The sequence below is a fragment of the Salmo salar genome, chromosome ssa19 (genome assembly GCF_905237065.1).
Source record: "Salmo salar chromosome ssa19, Ssal_v3.1, whole genome shotgun sequence".
In the NCBI taxonomy this organism is placed as follows: Eukaryota; Metazoa; Chordata; class Actinopteri; order Salmoniformes; family Salmonidae; genus Salmo; species Salmo salar.
In genome coordinates this window covers 71982899-72006713 of record NC_059460.1, presented here as the reverse complement: position 1 = coordinate 72006713, position 23815 = coordinate 71982899, and the positions used below count along the sequence as shown (strand labels likewise).

Below are 23815 nucleotides of genomic sequence, written 5' to 3'. Positions count from 1 at the left end.
TATAGATTCATACTGTGTAGGGGGCTAGTATAGAGCGATGTTATAGATTCATACTGTGTAGGGGGCTACTATAGAGAGCTGTTATAGATTCATACTGTGTAGGGGGCTACTATAGAGAGCTGTTATAGATTCATACTGTGTAGGGGTCTACTATAGAGAGCTGTTATAGATTCATACTGTGTAGGGGGCTACTATAGAGAGCTGTTATAGATTCATACTGTGTAGGGGTCTACTATAGAGAGCTGTTATAGATTCATACTGTGTAGGGGGGCTACTATAGAGAGCTGTTATAGATTCATACTGTGTAGGGGGCTGCTATAGAGAGCTGTTATAGATTCATACTGTGTAGGGGGGCTGCTATAGAGAGCTGTTATAGATTCATACTGTGTAGGGGGCTACTATAGAGAGCTGTTATAGATTCATACTGTGTAGGGGGCTACTATAGAGAGCTGTTATAGATTCATACTGTGTAGGGGGCTACTATAGAGAGCTGTTATAGATTCATACTGTGTAGGGGGCTGCTATAGAGAGCTGTTATAGATTCATACTGTGTAGGGGGCTACTATAGAGCGATGTTATAGATTCATACTGTGTAGGGGGCTGCTATAGAGAGCTGTTATAGATTCATACTGTGTAGGGGGCTGCTATAGAGAGCTGTTATAGATTCATACTGTGTAGGGGTCTGCTATAGAGAGCTGTTATAGATTCATACTGTGTAGGGGGCTACTATAGAGAGCTGTTATAGATTCATACTGTGTAGGGGGCTGCTATAGAGAGCTGTTATAGATTCATACTGTGTAGGGGGCTGCTATAGAGAGCTGTTATAGATTCATACTGTGTAGGGGTCTGCTATAGAGAGCTGTTATAGATTCATACTGTGTAGGGGGCTACTATAGAGAGCTGTTATAGATTCATACTGTGTAGGGGGCTGCTATAGAGAGCTGTTATAGATTCATACTGTGTAGGGGTCTGCTATAGAGAGCTGTTATAGATTCATACTGTGTAGGGGGCTACTATAGAGAGCTGTTATAGATTCATACTGTGTAGGGGGCTACTATAGAGAGCTGTTATAGATTCATACTGTGTAGGGGGCTACTATAGAGAGCTGTTATAGATTCATACTGTGTAGGGGGCTACTATAGAGAGCTGTTATAGATTCATACTGTGTAGGGGGCTGCTATAGAGAGCTGTTATAGATTCATACTGTGTAGGGGGCTACTATAGAGAGCTGTTATAGATTCATACTGTGTAGGGGGCTACTATAGAGAGCTGTTATAGATTCATACTGTGTAGGGGGCTACTATAGAGAGCTGTTATAGATTCATACTGTGTAGGGGGCTACTATAGAGAGCTGTTATAGATTCATACTGTGTAGGGGGCTACTATAGAGAGCTGTTATAGATTCATACTGTGTAGGGGGCTGCTATAGAGAGCTGTTATAGATTCATACTGTGTAGGGGGCTACTATAGAGAGCTGTTATAGATTCATACTGTGTAGGGGGCTGCTATAGAGAGCTGTTATAGATTCATACTGTGTAGGGGGCTGCTATAGAGAGCTGTTATAGATTCATACTGTGTAGGGGGCTGCTATAGAGAGCTGTTATAGATTCATACTGTGTAGGGGGTCTGCTATAGAGAGCTGTTATAGATTCATACTGTGTAGGGGGCTGCTATAGAGAGCTGTTATAGATTCATACTGTGTAGGGGGCTGCTATAGAGAGCTGTTATAGATTCATACTGTGTAGGGGTCTGCTATAGAGAGCTGTTATAGATTCATACTGTGTAGGGGGCTACTATAGAGAGCTGTTATAGATTCATACTGTGTAGGGGGCTGCTATAGAGAGCTGTTATAGATTCATACTGTGTAGGGGGCTGCTATAGAGAGCTGTTATAGATTCATACTGTGTAGGGGTCTGCTATAGAGAGCTGTTATAGATTCATACTGTGTAGGGGGGTCTACTATAGAGAGCTGTTATAGATTCATACTGTGTAGGGGGCTACTATAGAGAGCTGTTATAGATTCATACTGTGTAGGGGGCTACTATAGAGAGCTGTTATAGATTCATACTGTGTAGGGGTCTGCTATAGAGAGCTGTTATAGATTCATACTGTGTAGGGGGCTACTATAGAGAGCTGTTATAGATTCATACTGTGTAGGGGGCTACTATAGAGAGCTGTTATAGATTCATACTGTGTAGGGGGCTGCTATAGAGAGCTGTTATAGATTCATACTGTGTAGGGGGCTGCTATAGAGAGCTGTTATAGATTCATACTGTGTAGGGGGCTACTATAGAGAGCTGTTATAGATTCATACTGTGTAGGGGGCTGCTATAGAGAGCTGTTATAGATTCATACTGTGTAGGGGGCTGCTATAGCTTGGCTGAAGAAACAAATATTATAATGTTTTCCATTGTATAGTGTAACAAATGTTTATGATGTGTATATTTATAGCTTCATATCCACAAAAATAAAAACATCTCGAGATTGCTTTGGGGCTGTGGAGGAATCATATGAAGACAACTGTCTCTGGATGTAATTCAACATCTCCACATCAATACACATCAACATCAGTGACACATCAACCAGGAGAACATGCAGTATCCCTGTTCTGCACTGAAATAACCCACTTTATATAAGCATGTGAGCTGCTCTGCCTCGTACTTGTTTTGACAGCATGTCATTCATAAACACATGTTAGACAGACCTGATGTTAAGAGCCATGCTGAATCTGTGTTCTGATGTCTCCGCCTGGAAAGCTGGGATTCCAAAGCTGCCGTGTGTTGCTTCCTGATCTGACATCGGGAAGTGTTGCTGTTTGGCATTGGGGTGGAAACCCCTTAGGGAATCTTAGAGAGGGAATTGATATAATGACTTTGTGTACATTGTGTTAACACGTGTGCGTGTGTGTGTGTGTGTGTGTGTGTGTGTGTGTGTGTGTGTGTGTGTGTGTGTGTGTGTGTGTGTGTGTGTGCGTGCATTTGGCTTTGTCTGTGTGTGTTTGGTTGTATGGGGCTATGCTGGGTTGGCCTGTGTCTGTGTATGGGTCTGCCCGTCTGTACCCCTCCTCCCCTCTACCCCCTCCGTAGCTCCAGGAGGCCAAGCAGATGGAAAGGGAGAGGCCCCGGCAGCACTCCCAAGTCACCCAGGAACCAGACTCACCCCAGCTCCAGCAGCACATCTACCTCCCAGCCAAGGGCCCTCCCCAGGAGGCCAACGGCCCCACCACCCCCTCTACACCCACGCCCACCTCCACCCCCACCACTCCTACCCCAACCCAGGGGGCCACGGAGGAGGAGCAGGGGGAACATGGGATGGTGTATGAGAGGCCAGAGAACGGCTCTGAGTTCAGCACAGCAGAGAACCATCAGACAGACGCAGCAGCAGCACAGTGTGAGTTTCACCTTAGACAGACAGACAGACATTGTGTCACACACACTCAGACTCACAAATATAGGTAGTCATATAGGCAGTCATTTTCAAGGTCAAACAGACAAAGAATTTCACTCTCGCTCAGTACTTTGCAGTGTGAGGAAAGACATTTCCAGGGGTATTGTGCTAGGCTAGTACCTTGGCTGCTTTAGACAGTAACAAAGCCTCAACCTTGACATTTTCGTGTACTCAATATTGGCAGAACTCTGGGACAAAATACTTTGTCTGTGTTAAATAAGCATTTGATGAGACAGATTTCTCTTTAGGTGGTAATGCACTCATTTACAGAAAACCATTTCTGACAGCCCATAAGTGCTTTCATTAGTGACTGAACGAGAGAAGGCATAGAAAAGAGATTGAGAGTGAGAAAACGATGCATCCAATGATTCAATAATCATTTTGTTTCCAAATTACTCACTGCTTTCAACACAAACACACATCCACGCTCAATTTCTTCAGGGAAGATGTGGTAGCTGATACGTGTGACTACTGTTTATCTTGTCAACATTGACAATTACAGTATCAAAGGCTAATGCTCAGTCTCACTTAGAGAAAAAACGTTCTTTACTCAATCTGTCAATTCACTGTTTCCCATCTTACATTTTTTAAGCGTATTCAGGTTCTTTTAAATGGACTTTGACTAAAGTTTTACTTGTGTTGTGTTCAAGGTGCTGCTCAGCGTGACCAAGAGACAGCAGTAGAGGAGGAGGAGCCGAACTATGAGGAGAAAGCCCAGGAGATCGTCCAGAGCATCCTACAGGAAGTCGTCAACACCATCGTTGGAGGTAACTCTATGCATCTGAAATCACATTTGTGTCTGCGGTCAGTTAAGTCAACAATGGACTTTTACCGGTACATGGAATTCTGATACAAAATCATTTTAGAATGAGACGTCTGGAGAGTTTAGGCATTACTGTGTGTTTACTTCTATGTCCTATCTAGAAAGAGAGAGAGTTGTGTGTCTCAGTGCTATTTTGACCCTTGCATACTAAACCACTCCTAAGGGTACTGCCTGAACCCTGCTCATCTGTGTTCAGATGCCAAGGAGCCCGCTGGCGAGACCAAGCAGCCCACAGAGGTTATGGAACCCGCTGAGGTCATCGCCAAGTTAACAGAGGTCACAGAGGTGGCGGAAGATGAGGGGGCGCTGGGCAGCGACAGCGAGAATGTCCATGCCAACGGAATCCCCGGCACGCCCATCTCTGCCAGCTTCACCCCGTCGCTGCCCGACGACAGGCTGTCTGTCTGCTCCAATGATACACAGGTGAGAGGGATTGACCTGACTGTCACCACGGCAACACACTTCGCTCTACAAAGTGGTTTTGTGCTAGCATGGGTGTCTGTTTTAACAGACATAAAACTGTTTAAATACCAAGTCTGATAACTTTTTTTATATTGCATTTAAAGTGTTTATCAATTTGTAAAAAGGAACATGGAAGTCATTGGTAACATGAGGAATTAAAGATCTGAGGGTTATTCAATCCCTCTGCTGCTGCAGTCATAAAGAGAAAGGGGGATACCTAGTCAGTTGACCAACTGAATGCATTCAACTGAAATGTGTTTTCCGCATTTAACCCAACCACTCTGAATCAGAGTGTCTGTCTTCTAGTCTGCTGGGGTTGATTCCAACATGATTCATAGATTATCTCCTCTCAGTTCCTCTGGTTATTATAGTGATATTTGAGCACTGTAATTATCTACACTCTAGAACCAAAAAGGGTTCTTCGGCTGTCCCCATAGGAGAACCCTTTGAAGAACAGTTTTTGGTTCCAGGTATAACCCTATTGTTTCCAGGTAGTACCCTTTTGATTTCAATGTAGAACCCTTTCCACAGAGGGAACCAAAAAGGGTTCTACCTGGAACCAAAAAGGGTTCTACCTGGAAGCAAAAAGGGTTTTCCTATGGGGACAGCGAATAATCCTTTTTGGAACCCTTTTTTTCTAAGAGTGTACAATTACAGTCTTACATGATCAAGGTTGAACAGATACATTAATTGGAAGCATTTATTTCACACTCTTTTTGTCAAATGGGGAATTCATTTTTGATGATAATTGACTCTTGATAATTGACTCTTGATTCAACTTTTTTGATGTAGACCATCTGTTTGTGTTTCTGCATTAGGAGTCAGGGGCGACCACAGGCCCAGTACCAGGTGCTAAGTTCTCCCATATTCTCCAGAAGGATGCCTTCCTAGTGTTTAGATCGCTCTGCAAGCTGTCCATGAAGCCTCTGTCAGATGGACCTCCAGACCCAAAGTAAGTTGAGTTCCTGTATCAGGAAGCTTATTATTGCTTTGTTTTAGAGAATTGAATAGAGGAACAGTAGATATATTACCCTAGTAAATAGGCTATTACAGGTTTATTTTTGGACTGTGTTCCTTAGTTGAATCATGTCTTGTGGAGGGTAGCCTAGTTATTAGTTGGGAGTGTTGTGATGGTTGGTGTGTGTTTGGATGAAGCATCACTTAGCTGATTATTGGTTCTGTATCGCTTCCTGTGCTCCCTGTTTTTTCTCCCTCTGTGGAACAGGAAATTACAAGGGAAAAAATATCTAATCAGATTTTGCTTTGATCCAATACAAGGGAGATTACATTTCGGTGTTCTTCTGTATGCATTTCCCAGCCCGTTACAGCCAAAGAAGCATCTGATTTGCTAGATCTGATAGCAGTTTTTACATAACAGGATTTCCTGAATCTGGTTTCTGTATGGTAACTCAATTCTGACTGTCTCAGTCTCCCATCTCCATCATTCTCCCAATGGCCCATGTGGCCTAACACTCTATCCGCATTGGCTAGTGAGAATTCTGGCCCAGTGTTCCTATAGTGTTGTCAGAATTCTGTCTAAGAACACAAGAGAGATGTTCCGTCTTCTAGACAATGGTGGAATGGAACCCTGTTTATCACAGGCTTTCGTCAGGGGTGACAGGGAGGAAGGCCGTGCCACCAGAGGAAGGGCTGTGCTCAGTGTCTGTAAGACAGAAAGCCTTTTCACCCACAGAGAGATTTACTCCATGACTGGCCCTGGTGATACCCGGATGACACACAGGAGACCTGCTTTATAGCTGTAAAACTTACAACAGATGCTTTGAACAAGTCTTTTTAGGGATTACAAATCAGTATTGAATCTTGCTGTTGTAATTTGTTAATAAAATATTAAAGTTTGGCATATTACCTTGTTTTTTTGTCACCTTAAATTAGCTTTAAGGAAGCACACATCGACAGTCCTCAACAGTCAAATGGTCAAGTTATCATACTCCAAGGCTGCATGGCATGTTCAGTTCAACCCACTGACTATGAACACCACACATATGATTTATGTTTTGCATATATACAGTTAAAACATTGAAAACATGCCCTAGGTAATTTGTCTTGTTGTTCATGGCTCAGGTATGTTTTGTTCCTTTTGATTTTCTATGGTTCAAATTGTTGATTTGTTATTGTACTGAAAATGTACCCTGCCTCCCTTTTCCGGGCCAAGCTGAAATTATAAAGTTGTCAGGTTTCTCCTGCGCTGCATGCCCCTTGACTTTTTCCATTTTGTTACGTTACAGCCTTATTCTAAAATGCATTCAATTGTTTTTTTATTCATCAATCTGCACACAATACCCCATAATGACAATGCAAAAATGGGTTTTATACATTTTAGAAAATGTATTTAAAAAAAAAAATTATATCGCATTCACATAAGTATTCAGAGCCTTTACTCAGTACTTTGTTGAAGCACCTTTGGCAGTGATTACAGCCTCACGTCTTCTTGGGTATGACGCTACAAGCTTGGCACCTGTATTTTGGGAGTTTCTCCCATTCTTCACTGCAGATCCTCTCAAGCTCTGTCAGGTGAGCTGCACAGCTATTTTCAGGTCTCTAGAGATGTTCAATTGGGTTCAAGTCCGGGCTCTGGCTGGGCCACTCATGGACATTCAGAGACTTGTCCCGAAGCCACTCCTGCGTTGTCTTGGCTGAGTGCTTAGGGTTGTTATCCTGTTGGAAGGTGAACCTTTACCCCGGTCTGAGGTCCTGAGCGCTCTGGAGCAGCACAGGATCTCTCTGTACTTTGCTCTGTTCATCTTTCCTTCGATCTTGACTAGTTTCCTAGTCCCTGCCGCTGAAAAACATCCCCACAGCATCATGCTGCCACCCATGCTTCATTGTAGGAATGGTGCCAGTTTTCCGCCAGACGTGACACTTGGCATTCAGGCCAAAGAGTTCAATCTTGTTTTCATCAGACCAGAGAATCTTGTTTCTCATGGTCTGATAGTCTTTAGGTGCCTTTTGGAAGTGGGCTGTCATGTGCCTTTTACTGAGGAGTGGCTTCCATCTGGCCTTCTCTACCATAAAGGCCTGATTGGTGGAGTGGTGCAGCGATGGTTGTCCTTCTGGAAGGTTCTCCCATCTCTACAGAGGAACTCTGGAGCTCTGTCAGAGTGACCATCGGGTTCCCTGACTAAGGCCTGCTCCCCCGATTGCTCAGTTTGGCCGGGCGGCCGGCTATAAGAAGAGTCTTGGTGGTTCCAAACTTCTTCCATTTAAGAATGATGGAGGACACTGTGTTCTTGGGGACCTTCAATGCTGCAGAAATGTTTTAGTACCCTCCGCCAGATCTGTGCCTCGACACAATCCTGTCTCTGAGCTCTACGGACAATTCCTTTGATCTCATTGCTTGGTTTTTGCTCTGACATGCACTGTCAACTGTGGGACCTTATATAGACAGATGTGTGCCTTTCCAAATCATGTCCAAACAATTGAATTTACCACAAGTAGACTCCAATCAACATTTTTTAAATTTTAGTCATTTAGCAGACGCTCTTATCCAGAGCGACTTACAGTAGTGAATGCATACATTTCATAATTTTTCAGTTGTAGAAACATCTGAAAGATGATCAATGGAAACAGGATCCACCTGAGCTCAATTTCAAGTCTCATAGCAAAGGGTCTGAATAAGGTATTTCTTTTTTTAAATTTGCAAACATTTCTAATAGCCTGTTTTCGCTTTGTCATTATGGGGTATTGTGATGTCATTATGGGGTATTGTGATGTCATTATGGGGTATTGTGATGTCATTATGGGGTATCGTGACGTCATTATGGGGTATCGTGACGTCATTATGGGGTATCGTGACGTCATTATGGGGTATTGTGATGTCCTTATGGGGTATTGTGTGTAAATTGAGGGGGACATTTTTTTTATTTAATCCATTTTAGAATAAGGCTGTAAAGTAACAATGTGGAAAAAGTCAAGGGGTCTGAATACTTTTTACATATTTTGGGTTCCTACTTCTCCATCATACAGCTGTTTAGAAATATGGGTCGGACTTATGGAAAGGGGAAATGGACAATATAATTATCTAACTATAATGATCTATTATACTGTAACACTGTAACATATGGTGTTTGTATGTGCAGATCTATTATTGGAAATGTTATTGGAAAAAGAAAAACAGCTCCAGCTCATCTAGCTAGGTCTGGCTCTTAGTATAGAGGCGGACATTAGGTGGACATCCCCAGATCCCCTGACTGCCACCAGACCATTAGGATTCTCAGTCAGTTGTGGGTCAACCAGGAAGTGCTGCTAATAACTGATGAATCAGATGGTGTCTCACAGAGCACCTGTTATTGATGCATCTCTGTCAGGGGTGGGCTGGCCATCTGGCATTTCGGCCTAAGGGCCTGAATAACTTGTTGTTTTTTGTTGTTGTGCAAAATGATAATTATCTGGCTAATAATGGGATCCTCAAGGGAAAACAATGGGCCAGTGTAGGGGCCTCAAGAAAAAAGAATTGGCTGGTGTGTTAGAAATACCTGGGCCATTTTTGTCCTAGTCCACCCCTGATCTCTGTCTTCATCCCCCCATAATAAATCCATTATCAGGGGTCACTTTATGTGCATATTAAGCTGATTGATGGCATATGGTATCAATCAAGGTAAAATTCAGCAGGCACAACGTTTTAGAACGTTCAGATATAAATATGCTGGAACAAACATCTCTGACATTTAGAATAAGGAGTCACATGGGCTCTATTCATGGCATTTCCATCTACAACGTTCGACAACGTTTGGCTACTGGACATATAAAGAATTCTTATTCCTGTTGCGCTTGAATGTTAGAAGTCTGAATCAATGCCTCTCGGTCTCCTACCAGGTCCCATGAGCTGCGCTCCAAGGTGCTGTCCCTCCAGCTGCTGCTGTCCATCCTGCAGAACGCTGGGCCCGTCTTCAAGACCAACGAGATGTTCATCAACGCCATCAAGCAGTACCTGTGTGTGGCGCTGTCTAAGAACGGCGTCTCCTCGGTCCCAGAGGTCTTCTCGCTCTCGCTCTCCATCTTCCTCACCCTCCTCTCCCACTTCAAGACCCACCTCAAGATGCAGATTGAGGTAGCTACCTACATTTTGGTTGTTCCTCTGTCGCAAAATCCATCTAATATTCCTCCTTTCTTGTCCTACTTGAAAACCAATCAACATGCAGGTCGAGACACTGTTCTGTTGCTGAATAGCTGTCCTATCCCCAAATGCCAATCTCTCCTGTTCCCTCTCCCAATGTAAACCTCTCAGCTCTCAATACAGCAGGCACCTGACACAGGTGATTCATGGGAGATGAAGTTTATCACAGGGCATAGTAATGTAGTTCTGTCTCAGTGCGATTGAGTTTCAGTATTACCTGTTAGCTGTTGCTTCTGATTTGTAGTCCACTTCCACAGTGGTCTGGTTGTAATATTTCCTCATGCTGAAGTTGATGACTTAATCTACCCGCGACTGTTTGTGGCCAGGAAATCCTAGTATTTTCTGGAGACAGGTGTTGTTGGTTGAGATGTTATGATTTCATAGTTGAGCGGTCAGCCTGCAGTGAGATGTATGTGTTTATGGCTTTGTTACAGTGGATAATTCTGTAAATTAAGATTCATGAAGCTTTTCTCATCTCGACCTCTTTGTGTCCTCATCTTTAACTGTCACGGTTTGTTTCGCTGCGCAGGTGTTCTTCAAGGAGATTTTCCTGTACATTCTGGAGACGTCCACAAGCTCCTACGACCATAAATGGATGGTCATACAGACCCTCACCAGAATATGTGCAGGCGAGTGTGTGTGTGTGTGTGTGTGTGTGTGTGTGTGTGTGTGTGTGTGTGTGTGTGTGTGTGGTGTCAATTTGAAATGCTCTCTGGTACAGCGCATCAACGTCAATTACAAGTCAAGTACCAACTGTCCCTCATGTCTCCTCCCTCAGATGCCCAGGGTGTGGTAGATATCTATGTGAATTATGATTGTGACTTGAATGCTGCTAATATCTTTGAGAGGCTGGTGAATGACCTGTCGAAGATCGCACAGGGCCGGGCAGGCCACGAGCTCGGCACAACACCACTCCAAGTAAGACTGACCAATGGCTATACAAAAGTGTATTTCTTTGTGTATTTGGTACATGTATATTGCTCTAAAGTTGATGTAACATTTCTCTGTTCCCACCAGGAGTTGACCCTGAGGAAGAAAGGCCTGGAGTGTCTGGTGTCCATCTTGAAGTGTATGGTAGAGTGGAGTAAGGACCAGTATGTCAACCCCAACTCCCAGACCAGCCTTGGTAAGAGACTGACCAAACTAGTTACCCTGAGGCTGGTGGGGACTGGTGTGCCACTGGGTTGTATTTAGACCCTGAGGAAAACTGTTTAGCCATTCTTCAAGTGCGCCGTTCTGCCTGCTCCTTTGTGGTTACCAGGAAGATGAAAGGGTTTGGATGCACAGTTGGAGTAGAAAACTCCACTATTTGAAGTGTATTTGATATATTCCACTTACATCACTCTGACATCCCACATCCTAGAACTTCTCCATATCAGCAATGGTGGAACCCTAGAGTGTATTTACCATATTTATAGTCGCTGATGCATGGGGGCATATTTTGCATATCTACCTTTTCCTGTAGAATGGTAAAACTATGAGCAAAGGGAAGACAGCCAAGCTATGCCAAGGCTTTACTCTCAGTCAAACCTGCCTGAGGCTACCGTTCATCACTGGGGTTAACTGGGGTTAGAGGGAAGAGTGGTATTCATCAATACAGCTATAGCATATTCCCTGAGACAGAAGACTAGCCATTAGCATTCATCAGTAGCCTACAGATTGTACAGACCCTGAGAGGGAAGGCTAATTCAATACTGTACCCTGAGAGAGAAGGCTAGTGTTCATCATTATGGCTAGCACAGACCCTGAGAAAGAGATCGATGGCTAGCATCCATCAGTGTGGCTAGCCCAGTCAGACCCTGACAGGACAGTCTCTCCCTCAGCAGCACTGAAAGGCTAATATAATACAGGCAGGCTAATACACCAGGGCAGGGCAGGCTAACTCAATACCCTGAACCGGCTGATGAGGAAAAGTCATGGTGCTACAGTCAGACCCTCTGTCAGTGCTCCTGGATAAGACCCCTGGCTTGCTTCAGAATGAGCTGAGAGGAATCATTCCTGTTAGATCCTTTAACCAAGTAGGAAAGGAGGGCTCTAATGAAGGGAGGGAAAGAGGGCTTTAACGAAGGCAAGGAAGGAGGCAGGAAAGTAGAGGCTCTGAGAGGGGTGCCAGATATCCCCACATATCCCCCTAGAGAGGATCTACAAGACTAGCCTCAGGCTACCTTCTGGCACTCAGAGAGCTAACTCTACCAAGGCACGGAAGGCAGCTGAACTAACAAACAGCACTACTGCTACAGGGATTAGGGTTAGTCACCATGCTAAAGTCACCATACAGCTAGTGCCAACTCATTTAGTCACCATGCCAAAGTCACCATACAGCTAGTGCCAACTCATTTAGTGACTATACCAAAATCACCATACAGCTAGTGCCAACTCATTTAGTCACCATGCTAAAGTCACCATACAGCTAGTGCCAACTCATTTAGTCACCATGCCAAAGTCACCATACAGCTAGTGCCAACTCATTTAGTCATCATGCCAAAGTCACCATACAGCTAGTGCCAACTCATTTAGTGACCATGCTAAAATCACCATACAGCTAGTGCCAACTCATTTAGTGACCATACCAAAGTCACCATACAGCTAGTGCCAACTCATTTAGTCACCATACCAAAGTCACCATACAGCTAGTGCCAACTCATTTAGTGACCATGCTAAAATCACCATACAGCTAGTGCCAACTCATTTAGTGACCATACCAAAGTCACCATACAGCTAGTGCCAACTCATTTAGTCACCATGCCAAAGTCACCATACAGCTAGTGCCAACTCATTTAGTCACCATACCAAAGTCACCATACAGCTAGTGCCAACTCATTTAGTGACCATACCAAAGTCACCATACAGCTAGTGCCAACTCATTTAGTGACCATACCAAAGTCACCATACAGCTAGTGCCAACTCATTTAGTGACCATGCCGAAGTCACCATACAGCTAGTGCCAACTCATTTAGTGACCATACCAAAGTCACCATACAGCTAGTGCCAACTCATTTAGTCACCATGCTAAAGTCACCATACAGCTAGTGCCAACTCATTTAGTGACCATACCAAAGTCACCATACAGCTAGTGCCAACTCATTTAGTCACCATGCCAAAGTCACCATACAGCTAGTGCCAACTCATTTAGTCACCATGCTAAAGTCACCATACAGCTAGTGCCAACTCATTTAGTGACCATACCAAAGTCACCATACAGCTAGTGCCAACTCATTTAGTCACCATGCTAAAGTCACCATACAGCTAGTGCCAACTCATTTAGTCACCATGCTAAAGTCACCATACAGCTAGTGCCAACTCATTTAGTGACCATACCAAAGTCACCATACAGCTAGTGCCAACTCATTTAGTCACCATACAGCTAGTGCCAACTCATTTAGTCACCATACACCTAGTGCCAACTCATTTAGTGACCATACCAAAGTCACCATACAGCTAGTGCCAACTCATTTAGTGACCATACCAAAGTCACCATACAGCTCGTGCCAACTCATTTAGTCACCATACCAAAGTCACCATACAGCTAGTGCCAACTCATTTAGTGACCATGCCGAAGTCACCATACAGCTTGTGCCAACTCATTTAGTGACCATGCCGAAGTCACCATACAGCTAGTGCCAACTCATTTAGTCACCATACCAAAGTCACCATACAGCTAGTGCCAACTCATTTAGTGACCATACCAAAGTCACCATACAGCTAGTGCCAACTCATTTAGTCACCATACAGCTAGTGCCAACTCATTTAGTGACCATACCAAAGTCACCATACAGCTAGTGCCAACTCATTTAGTGACCATGCTAAAGTCACCATACAGCTAGTGCCAACTCATTTAGTGACCATACCAAAGTCACCATACAGCTAGTGCCAACTCATTTAGTGACCATACCAAAGTCACCATACAGCTAGTGCCAACTCATTTAGTGACCATGCCGAAGTCACCATACAGCTAGTGCCAACTCATTTAGTGACCATACCGAAGTCACCATACAGCTAGTGCCAACTCATTTAGTCACCATGCTAAAGTCACCATACAGCTAGTGCCAACTCATTTAGTCACCATACCAAAGTCACCATACAGCTAGTGCCAACTCATTTAGTGACCATGCTAAAATCACCATACAGCTAGTGCCAACTCATTTAGTGACCATACCAAAGTCACCATACAGCTAGTGCCAACTCATTTAGTCACCATGCCAAAGTCACCATACAGCTAGTGCCAACTCATTTAGTCACCATACCAAAGTCACCATACAGCTAGTGCCAACTCATTTAGTGACCATACCAAAGTCACCATACAGCTAGTGCCAACTCATTTAGTGACCATACCAAAGTCACCATACAGCTAGTGCCAACTCATTTAGTGACCATGCCGAAGTCACCATACAGCTTGTGCCAACTCATTTAGTGACCATGCCGAAGTCACCATACAGCTAGTGCCAACTCATTTAGTCACCATACCAAAGTCACCATACAGCTAGTGCCAACTCATTTAGTGACCATACCAAAGTCACCATACAGCTAGTGCCAACTCATTTAGTGACCATACCAAAGTCACCATACAGCTAGTGCCAACTCATTTAGTGACCATGCCGAAGTCACCATACAGCTAGTGCCAACTCATTTAGTGACCATACCGAAGTCACCATACAGCTAGTGCCAACTCATTTAGTCACCATGCTAAAGTCACCATACAGCTAGTGCCAACTCATTTAGTGACCATACCAAAGTCACCATACAGCTAGTGCCAACTCATTTAGTCACCATGCTAAAGTCACCATACAGCTAGTGCCAACTCATTTAGTGACCATACCAAAGTCACCATACAGCTAGTGCCAACTCATTTAGTCACCATACCAAAGTCACCATACAGCTAGTGCCAACTCATTTAGTCACCATGCTAAAGTCACCATACAGCTAGTGCCAACTCATTTAGTGACCATACCAAAGTCACCATACAGCTAGTGCCAACTCATTTAGTCACCATGCTAAAGTCACCATACAGCTAGTGCCAACTCATTTAGTCACCATGCTAAAGTCACCATACAGCTAGTGCCAACTCATTTAGTGACCATACCAAAGTCACCATACAGCTAGTGCCAACTCATTTAGTCACCATACACCTAGTGCCAACTCATTTAGTGACCATACCAAAGTCACCATACAGCTAGTGCCAACTCATTTAGTGACCATACCAAAGTCACCATACAGCTCGTGCCAACTCATTTAGTCACCATACCAAAGTCACCATACAGCTAGTGCCAACTCATTTAGTGACCATGCCGAAGTCACCATACAGCTTGTGCCAACTCATTTAGTGACCATGCCGAAGTCACCATACAGCTAGTGCCAACTCATTTAGTCACCATACCAAAGTCACCATACAGCTAGTGCCAACTCATTTAGTCACCATACCAAAGTCACCATACAGCTAGTGCCAACTCATTTAGTCACCATACAGCTAGTGCCAACTCATTTAGTGACCATACCAAAGTCACCATACAGCTAGTGCCAACTCATTTAGTGACCATGCTAAAGTCACCATACAGCTAGTGCCAACTCATTTAGTGACCATACCAAAGTCACCATACAGCTAGTGCCAACTCATTTAGTGACCATACCAAAGTCACCATACAGCTAGTGCCAACTCATTTAGTGACCATGCCGAAGTCACCATACAGCTAGTGCCAACTCATTTAGTGACCATACCGAAGTCACCATACAGCTAGTGCCAACTCATTTAGTCACCATGCTAAAGTCACCATACAGCTAGTGCCAACTCATTTAGTGACCATACCAAAGTCACCATACAGCTAGTGCCAACTCATTTAGTCACCATGCTAAAGTCACCATACAGCTAGTGCCAACTCATTTAGTCACCATGCTAAAGTCACCATACAGCTAGTGCCAACTCATTTAGTGAGCATACCAAAGTCACCATACAGCTAGTGCCAACTCATTTAGTCGCCATACAGCTAGTGCCAACTCATTTAGTGACCATACCAAAGTCACCATACAGCTAGTGCCAACTCATTTAGTCACCATACCAAAGTCACCATACAGCTAGTGCCAACTCATTTAGTCACCATACCAAAGTCACCATACAGCTAGTGCCAACTCATTTAGTGACCATGCCGAAATCACCATACAGCTTGTGCCAACTCATTTAGTGACCATGCCGAAGTCACCATACAGCTAGTGCCAACTCATTTAGTCACCATACCAAAGTCACCATACAGCTAGTGCCAACTAATTTAGTCACCATGCTAAAGTCACCATACAGCTAGTGCCAACTCATTTAGTCACCATGCTAAAGTCACCATACAGCTAGTGCCAACTCATTTAGTCACCATACCAAAGTCACCATACAGCTAGTGCCAACTCATTTAGTGACCATGCTGAAGTAGACAGTTTTTAGGTTACTTCAAACAAAGGATATTTTTCTGAGTCAGTGAAAGTGCATCCTAATTATGCAATTTTCCATGTAGATACTGTAGCTCAGCTAATGCATTGTGTTTCTGAAAACATGTTTTTACATCATTACATAGATAATACCTCTCCACTTTCTCTTAATTACGGTCTTTTCCTCTTTGTTCTCTGGTTGGCTGACTTCACAGGAAGAGCAGGTAATGGCAGAAAGGTGTGGAGTGTTTGGTAGACTGGTTGTTGCTGCAACTGTAGGAGTCATTGGGACCTAGATTAGAGGGTGGAGGGGGCTACGGTGGCTGTGACTAGTACTGTGGGTGTTATTTAGATGCCTTATCTACCTTTCATTTGCATAATCTCATGTTACTTGCCTTCAAACGCTGTAGGTTCTGGATAGATTTGAGTTTTTAAAGCCAGCTCTACCCTGGCTGTGCCACCCTCCTCCTCTACCCTGGCTGTGCCACCTTCCTCCTCTACCCTGGCTGTGCCACCTTCCTCCTCTACCCTGGCTGTGACACCTTCCTCCTCTACCCTGGCTGTGACACCTTCCTCCTCTACCCTGGCAGTGCCACCTCCTCCTCTACCCTGGCTGTGCCACCCTCCTCCTCCTCCTCCTCTACCCTGGCTGTGCCACCCTCCTCCTCCTCCTCCTCTACCCTGGCTGTGCCACCCTCCTCCTCCTCCTCCTCTACCCTGGCTGTGCCACACTCCTCCTCCTCCTCCTCTACCCTGGCTGTGCCACACTCCTCCTCCTCTACCCTGGCTGTGCCACACTCCTCCTCCTCTACCCTGGCTGTGCCACACCTCTTCCCTCCTCTACCCTAGCTGTGCCACACTCCTCCTCCTCTACCCTGGCTGTGCCACCCTCCTCCTCCTCTACCCTGGCTGTGCCACCCTCCTCCTCCTCTACCCTGGCTGTGCCACACTCCTCCTCCTCTACCCTGGCTGTGCCACACTCCTCTTTCTCTACCCTGGCTGTGCCACCCTCCTCCTCCTCTACCCTGGCTGTGCCACCTCCTCCCTCCTCTACCCTGGCTGTGCCACCCACCTCCTCCTCCTCTACCCTGGCTGTGCCACCCTCCTCCTCCTCTACCCTGGCTGTGTCACCCTCCTCCTCCTCCTCTACCCTGGCTGTGCCACCCCCTCCTCCTCTACCCTGGCTGTGCCACACCCTCCTCCTCCTCTACCCTGGCTGTGCCACACCTCCTCCTCCTCCTCTACCCTGGCTGTGCCACCTCCTCCTCCTCCTCTACCCTGGCTGTGCCACCCTCCTCCTCCTCTACCCTGGCTGTGCCACCCTCCTCCTCCTCTACCCTGGCTGTGTCACCCTCCTCCTCCTCCTCTACCCTGGCTGTGCCACCCTCCTCCTCTACCCTGGCTGTGTCACCCTCCTCCTTCTCCTCTACCCTGGCTGTGCCACACTCCTCCTCTACCCTGGCTGTGCCATCCTCCTCCTCTACCCTGGCTGTGTCACCCTCCTCCTTCTCCTCTACCCTGGCTGTGCCACACTCCTCCTCCTCTACCGTGGCTGTGCCACACTCCTCCTTCTCTACCCAGGTTGTGCCACCCTCCTCCTTCTCTACCCTGGCTGTGCCACACTCCTCCCTCTACCCTGGTTGTGCCACACTCCTCCTTCTCTTCCCTGGTTGTGCCACACTCCTCCTTCTCTACCCTGGCTGTGCCACACTCCTCCTTCTCTACCCTGGCTGTGCCACACTCCTCCTTCTCTACCCTGGTTGTGCCACCCTCCTCCTTCTCTACCCTGGTTGTGCCACCCTCCTCCTTCTCTACCCTGGCTGTGCCACACTCCTCCTCCTCTACCCTGGCTGTGCCACCCTTCTCCCTCTACCCTGGCTGTGCCACCCTCCTCCCTCTACCATGTGCTCTGCTCTATGAAGTTGTTGAGTGGAGGAAGCACACTGCCAGCTCGCATTACCCTGGTGGTGTCCTGAATGTTTTAGAGAGTTTCCGATGGGTAATTAGATCCCTTACCAACGTACAATGTCTCTTACAGCCAGACAACCACCATGGACCTGATTCACCCACAGAACAGTAGCATCAGACCTGCCTGTTCTGTCCCCTCAGCCTACACACACAACACTACCTCCGTGTTACACAACACTGCCTCCGTGTTACACACCACTGCCTCCGTGTTACACACCACTGCCTCCGTGTTACACACCACTGCCTCCGTGTTACACACCACTACCTCCGTGTTACACACCACTACCTCCGTGTTACACACCACTACCTCCGTGTTACACAACACTACCTCCGTGTTACACACCACTACCTCCGTGTTACACAACACTACCTCCGTGTTACACAACACTACCTCCGTGTTACACACCACTACCTCCGTGTTACACAACACTACCTCCGTGTTACACAACACTACCTCCGTGTTACACACCAATACCTCCGTGTTACACAACACTACCTCCGTGTTACACACCAATACCTCCGTGTTACACAACACTACCTCCGTGTTACACAACACTACCTCCGTGTTACACAACACTGCCTCCGTGTTACACAACACTGCCTCCGTGTTACACACCACTGCCTCCGTGTTACACACCACTGCCTCCGTGTTACACACCACTGCCTCCGTGTTACACACCACTACCTCCGTGTTACACACCACTAACTCCGTGTTACACACCACTACCTCCGTGTTACACACCACTACCTCCGTGTTACACAACACTACCTCCGTGTTACACAACACTACCTCCGTGTTACACAACACTACCTCCGTGTTACACACCAATACCTCCGTGTTACACACCACTACCTCCGTGTTACACACCACTACCTCCGTGTTACACAACACTACCTCCGTGTTACACAACACTACCTCCGTGTTACACACCAATACCTCCGTGTTACACAACACTACCTCCGTGTTACACAACACTACCTCCGTGTTACACAACACTACACTAATTAGATAACTGACCTTTTGTCTGTTGTATGCGTGTGTACAGATGTATGATCTTCATTTGATTGCCCTTTTGCAAGAAATGTCAAACTTGTAGGAAATGTCAAACTTGTAGTGTATTTGTGGTTTAAAAAGGCTTCTGAAGTTTGTAATTTCCACTTTCAGACTTGATTTTCCCTAACGAAAAATGTATCAACCCCAAACAAAAATGTCCATTAATTATAATCCACATAATAATTCACATTTCCTGTTGCTGCAGAATAATTTTCCTGCTGTAGCAAACTGGCTCAAATTAAGATCCTACGTGTGTGTGTGTGTGTGTGTGTGTGTGTGTGTGTGTGTGTGTGTGTGTGTGTGTGTGTGTGTGTGTGTGTGTGTGTGTGTGCAGACAATATACCACCAGACAAAGCCTCTGGTTCATCATGTTGTCTTTCTCTCAGCAGTGCAGTGCCCCTCCCACTATTGCTGAACTCCCCAGAGACCTGGATCTAGAAACTCAAGGCTGAACCCCCCCTACTGGCTCAAAATTTGATGGAATATACAGTCGTGGCCAAAAGTTTTGAGAATGACACAAATATTAATTATCACAAAGTCTGCTGTCTGTTTGTATGATGGCAATTTGCATATACTCCAGAATGTTATGAAGAGTGATCAGATGAATTGCAATTAATTGCAAAGTCCCTATTTGCCATGCAAATCCCCCCCCCAAAACATTTCCACTGCATTTCAGCCCTGCCACAGAAGGACCAGCTGACATCATGTCAGTGATTCTCTCGTTAACACAGGTGTGAGTGTTGACGAGGACAAGGCTGGAGATCACTCTGTCATGCTGATTGAGTTTGAATAACAGACTGGAAGCTTCAAAAGGAGGGTCGTGCTTGGAATCATTGTTCTTCCTCTGTCAAACATGGTTACCTGCAAGGAAACATGTGCCGTCATCATTGCTTTGCACAAAAAGAGCTTCACAGGCAAGGATATTGCTGCCAGTAAGATTGCACCTAAATCAACCATTTATCGGATCATCAAGAACTTCAAGGAGAGCAGTTCAAATGTTGTGAAGAAGGCTTCAGGGCTCCCAAGAAAGTCCAGCAAGCGCCAGAACCATCTCGTAAAGTTGATTCAGCTGCGGGATCAGGGCACCACCAGTACAGAGCTTGCTCAGGAATGGTAGCAGGCAGGTGTGAGTGCATCTGCACGCACAGTGAGGCAAAGACTTTTGGAGGATGGCCTGGTGTCAAGAAGGGCAGCAAAGAAGCCACTTCTCTCCAGGAAAAACATCAGGGACAGACTGATATTCTGCAAAAGGTACAGGGAATTGGACTGCTGAGGACTGCTGATGAATCCCCTTTCCAATTGTTTGGGGCATCTGGAAAAAAGCTTGTCCGGAGAAGACAGGGTGAGCGCTACCATCAGTCCTGTGTCATGGCAACAGTAAAGCATCCTGAGACCATTCATGTGTGGGGTTGCTTCTCAGCCAAGGGAGTGGGCTCTCTCACAATTTTGCCTAAGAACACAGCCATGAATAAAGAATGGTACCAACACATCCTCCGAGAGCAACTTCTCCCAACCATCCAGGAATAGTTTGGTGACGAACAATGCCTTTTCCAGCATGATGGAGCACCTTGCCATAAGGCAAAGGTGATAACTAAGTGGCTCGGGTAACAAAACATCGATATTTTGGGTCCATGGCCAGGAAACTCCCCAGACCTTAATCCCATTGAGAACTTTTGTCCATCCGACTCTTGAGGATTGACCACAACAAAAACCCACAAATTCTGACAAACTCCAAGCATTGATTATGCAAGAATGGGCTGCCATCAGTCAGTTTGTGGCCCAGAAGTTAATTGACAGCATGCCAGACGGATTGCAGAGGTCTTGAAAAAGAAGGGTCAACACTGCAAATATTGACTCTTTGCATCAACTTCATGTAATTGTCAATAAAAGCCTTTGACACGTATGAAATGCTTGCTTCAGTATTCCATAGTAACATTGACAAAAATATCTAAAGACACTGAAGCAGCAAACTTTGTGGAAATTAATATTTGTGTTGTTCTCAAAACTTTTGGCCACGACTGTACAGTACCAGTCAAAAGTTTGGACACACCTACTAATTCCAGGGGTTTTCTTTCTTTTTAATATTTTGTACATTGTAGAATAATATTGAAGACAGAAGATAGCCCTATTTGGTAAAAGACCAAGTCCATATTATGGCAAGAACTGCTCAAATAAGCAAAGAGAAACGACAGTCCATCATTACTTTAAGACATGAAGGTCAGTCAACCTGGAAAATTTCAAGAATTTTGGAAAGGAAGACCCAGAGTTCCCTCTGCTGCAGAGGATAAGTTCAGTAGAGTTAACTGCACCTAAGATTGCAGCCCAAATAAATGCTTCACAGAGTTCAAGTAACAGACATATCTCAACATCAACTGTTCAGAGGAGACTGTGTGAATCAGGCCTTCACGGTCGAATTGCTGCAAAGAAACCACTACTAAAGGACACCAATAAGAAGAAGAGACTTGCTTGGGCCAAGAAACGTGAGCAATGAACATTAGACCGGTGGAAATCTGTCCTTTGGTCTGATGAGTCCAAATTGGAGATTTTCGGTTCCAACCGCCATGTCTTTGTGAGATGCAGAGTAGGTGAACGGATGATCTCCGCATGTGTGGTTCCCACCGTGAAGCATGGAGGAGGAGGTGTGATTGTGTGGGGGTGCTTTGCTGGTGACACTGTCTGATTTAATTCAAGGCACACTTAACCAGCATGGCTACCACAGCATTATGCAGCGATACGCCATCCTCTCTGGTTTGCGCTTAGTGTGACTATCATTTGTTTTTCAACAGGACAATGACCTAAAACACACCTCCAGGCTGTGTAAGGGCTATTTGACCAAGGAGAGTGATGCATGAGATAACCTGGCCTCTACAATCACCCAACCTCAATCTAATTGAGATGGTTTTGGGAAGAGTTGGACCACAGAGTGAAGGAAAAGCAGCCAACAAGTGCTCAGCATATGTGGAAACTCCTTCAAGACTGTTGGGAAAAGCATTCCTCATGAAGCAGGTTGAGAGAATGCCAAGAGTGTGCAAAGCTGTCATCAAGGCAAAGGGTGGCTACTTTGAAGAATCTCACTTTTTTGGTTACTTCATGATTCCGTATGTGTTTGTTCATAGTTTGGATGTCTTCACTATTACTCTACAATGTAGAAAATAGTAAAAATAAAGAAAAACCCTTGAATGAGTAGGTGTATCCAAACTTTTGACTGGTACTGTATGTTTCAATTGAAAACGTTTAGTGTTGGCTTGCCTGGCTGTGCTGGTTTGCTGATTGCGTTGGGGTCCTAACACCAACTACGGTTTTTACTCATCTCTCTCAGACCATCGATTGTTCAATGTTCTTCTCCCTCCCCAGGTCAGGAGAAGCCCTCGGAGCAGGAGACCAATGAGACGAAGGCCCCAGAGACCATCAACCGCTACGGAAGTATCAACTCCCTGGACTCCACAGCCTCGTCCGGCATCGGGAGCTATAGTACACAGATGTCAGGGACAGACAACCCAGAGCAGTTTGAGGTTCTCAAACAACAGAAGGAGATCATCGAGCAGGGCATCGACCTGTAAGCCAGACTAGTGCTGCTATACTGTACACCTGAATATATTCACCTTATCCTGTATAGACAGCTGAATATATTCACCTTATCCTGTATAGACAGCTGAATATATTCACCTTATCCTGTATAGACAGCTGAATATATTCACCTTATCCTGTATAGACAGCTGAATACATTCACCTTATCCTGTATAGACAGCTGAATATATTCACCTTATCCTGTATAGACAGCTGAATACATTCACCTTATCCTGTATAGACAGCTGAATATATTCACCTTATCCTGTATAGACAGCTGAATATATTCACCTTATCCTGTATAGACAGCTGAATATATTCACCTTATCCTGTATAGACACCTGAATATATTCACCTTATCCTGTATAGACAGCTGAATATATTCACCTTACCCTGTATAGACAGCTGAATATATTCACCTTATCCTGTATAGACAGCTGAATATATTCACCTTATCCTGTATAGACAGCTGAATGTATTCACCTTATCCTGTATAGACAGCTGAATATATTCACCTTATCCTGTATAGACAGCTGAATGTATTCACCTTATGCTGTATAGACAGCTGAATATATTCACCTTATCCTGTATAGACAGCTGAATATATTCACCTTATCCTGTATAGACAGCTGAATATATTCACCTTATCCTGTATAGACAGCTGAATATATTCACCTTATCCTGTATAGACAGCTGAATATATTCACCTTATCCTGTATAGACAGCTGAATATATTCACCTTATCCTGTATAGACAGCTGAATGTATTCACCTTATCCTGTATAGACAGCTGAATGTATTCACCTTATCCTGTATAGACAGCTGAATGTATTCACCTTATCCTGTATAGACAGCTGAATGTATTCACCTTATCCTGTATAGACAGCTGAATGTATTCACCTTATCCTGTATAGACAGCTGAATGTATTCACCTTATCCTGTATAGACAGCTGAAT

At 45.0% G+C, this 23815-nt stretch overlaps 1 protein-coding gene across 4 annotated transcripts in view; it reads left to right on the top strand.

The window, feature by feature from the left end:
• Positions 1 to 23815, top strand: part of LOC106579520 (brefeldin A-inhibited guanine nucleotide-exchange protein 1) — a 113605-nt gene that overhangs the window by 62484 nt on the left and 27306 nt on the right. For 3 of the 4 annotated variants that reach the window (XM_014159496.2, XM_014159494.2, XM_014159493.2), the window contains 9 exons: positions 3087 to 3390; positions 4098 to 4214; positions 4434 to 4693; positions 5551 to 5684; positions 9566 to 9800; positions 10396 to 10495; positions 10645 to 10784; positions 10884 to 10992; positions 22648 to 22849. In XM_014159496.2, coding sequence (XP_014014971.1) covers positions 3087 to 3390; positions 4098 to 4214; positions 4434 to 4693; positions 5551 to 5684; positions 9566 to 9800; positions 10396 to 10495; positions 10645 to 10784; positions 10884 to 10992; positions 22648 to 22849 — 1601 coding nt within the window. The remainder of the gene's footprint in view (positions 1 to 3086; positions 3391 to 4097; positions 4215 to 4433; positions 4694 to 5550; positions 5685 to 9565; positions 9801 to 10395; positions 10496 to 10644; positions 10785 to 10883; positions 10993 to 22647; positions 22850 to 23815) is intronic. The other variant, XM_014159495.2, reaches the window with a different exon arrangement.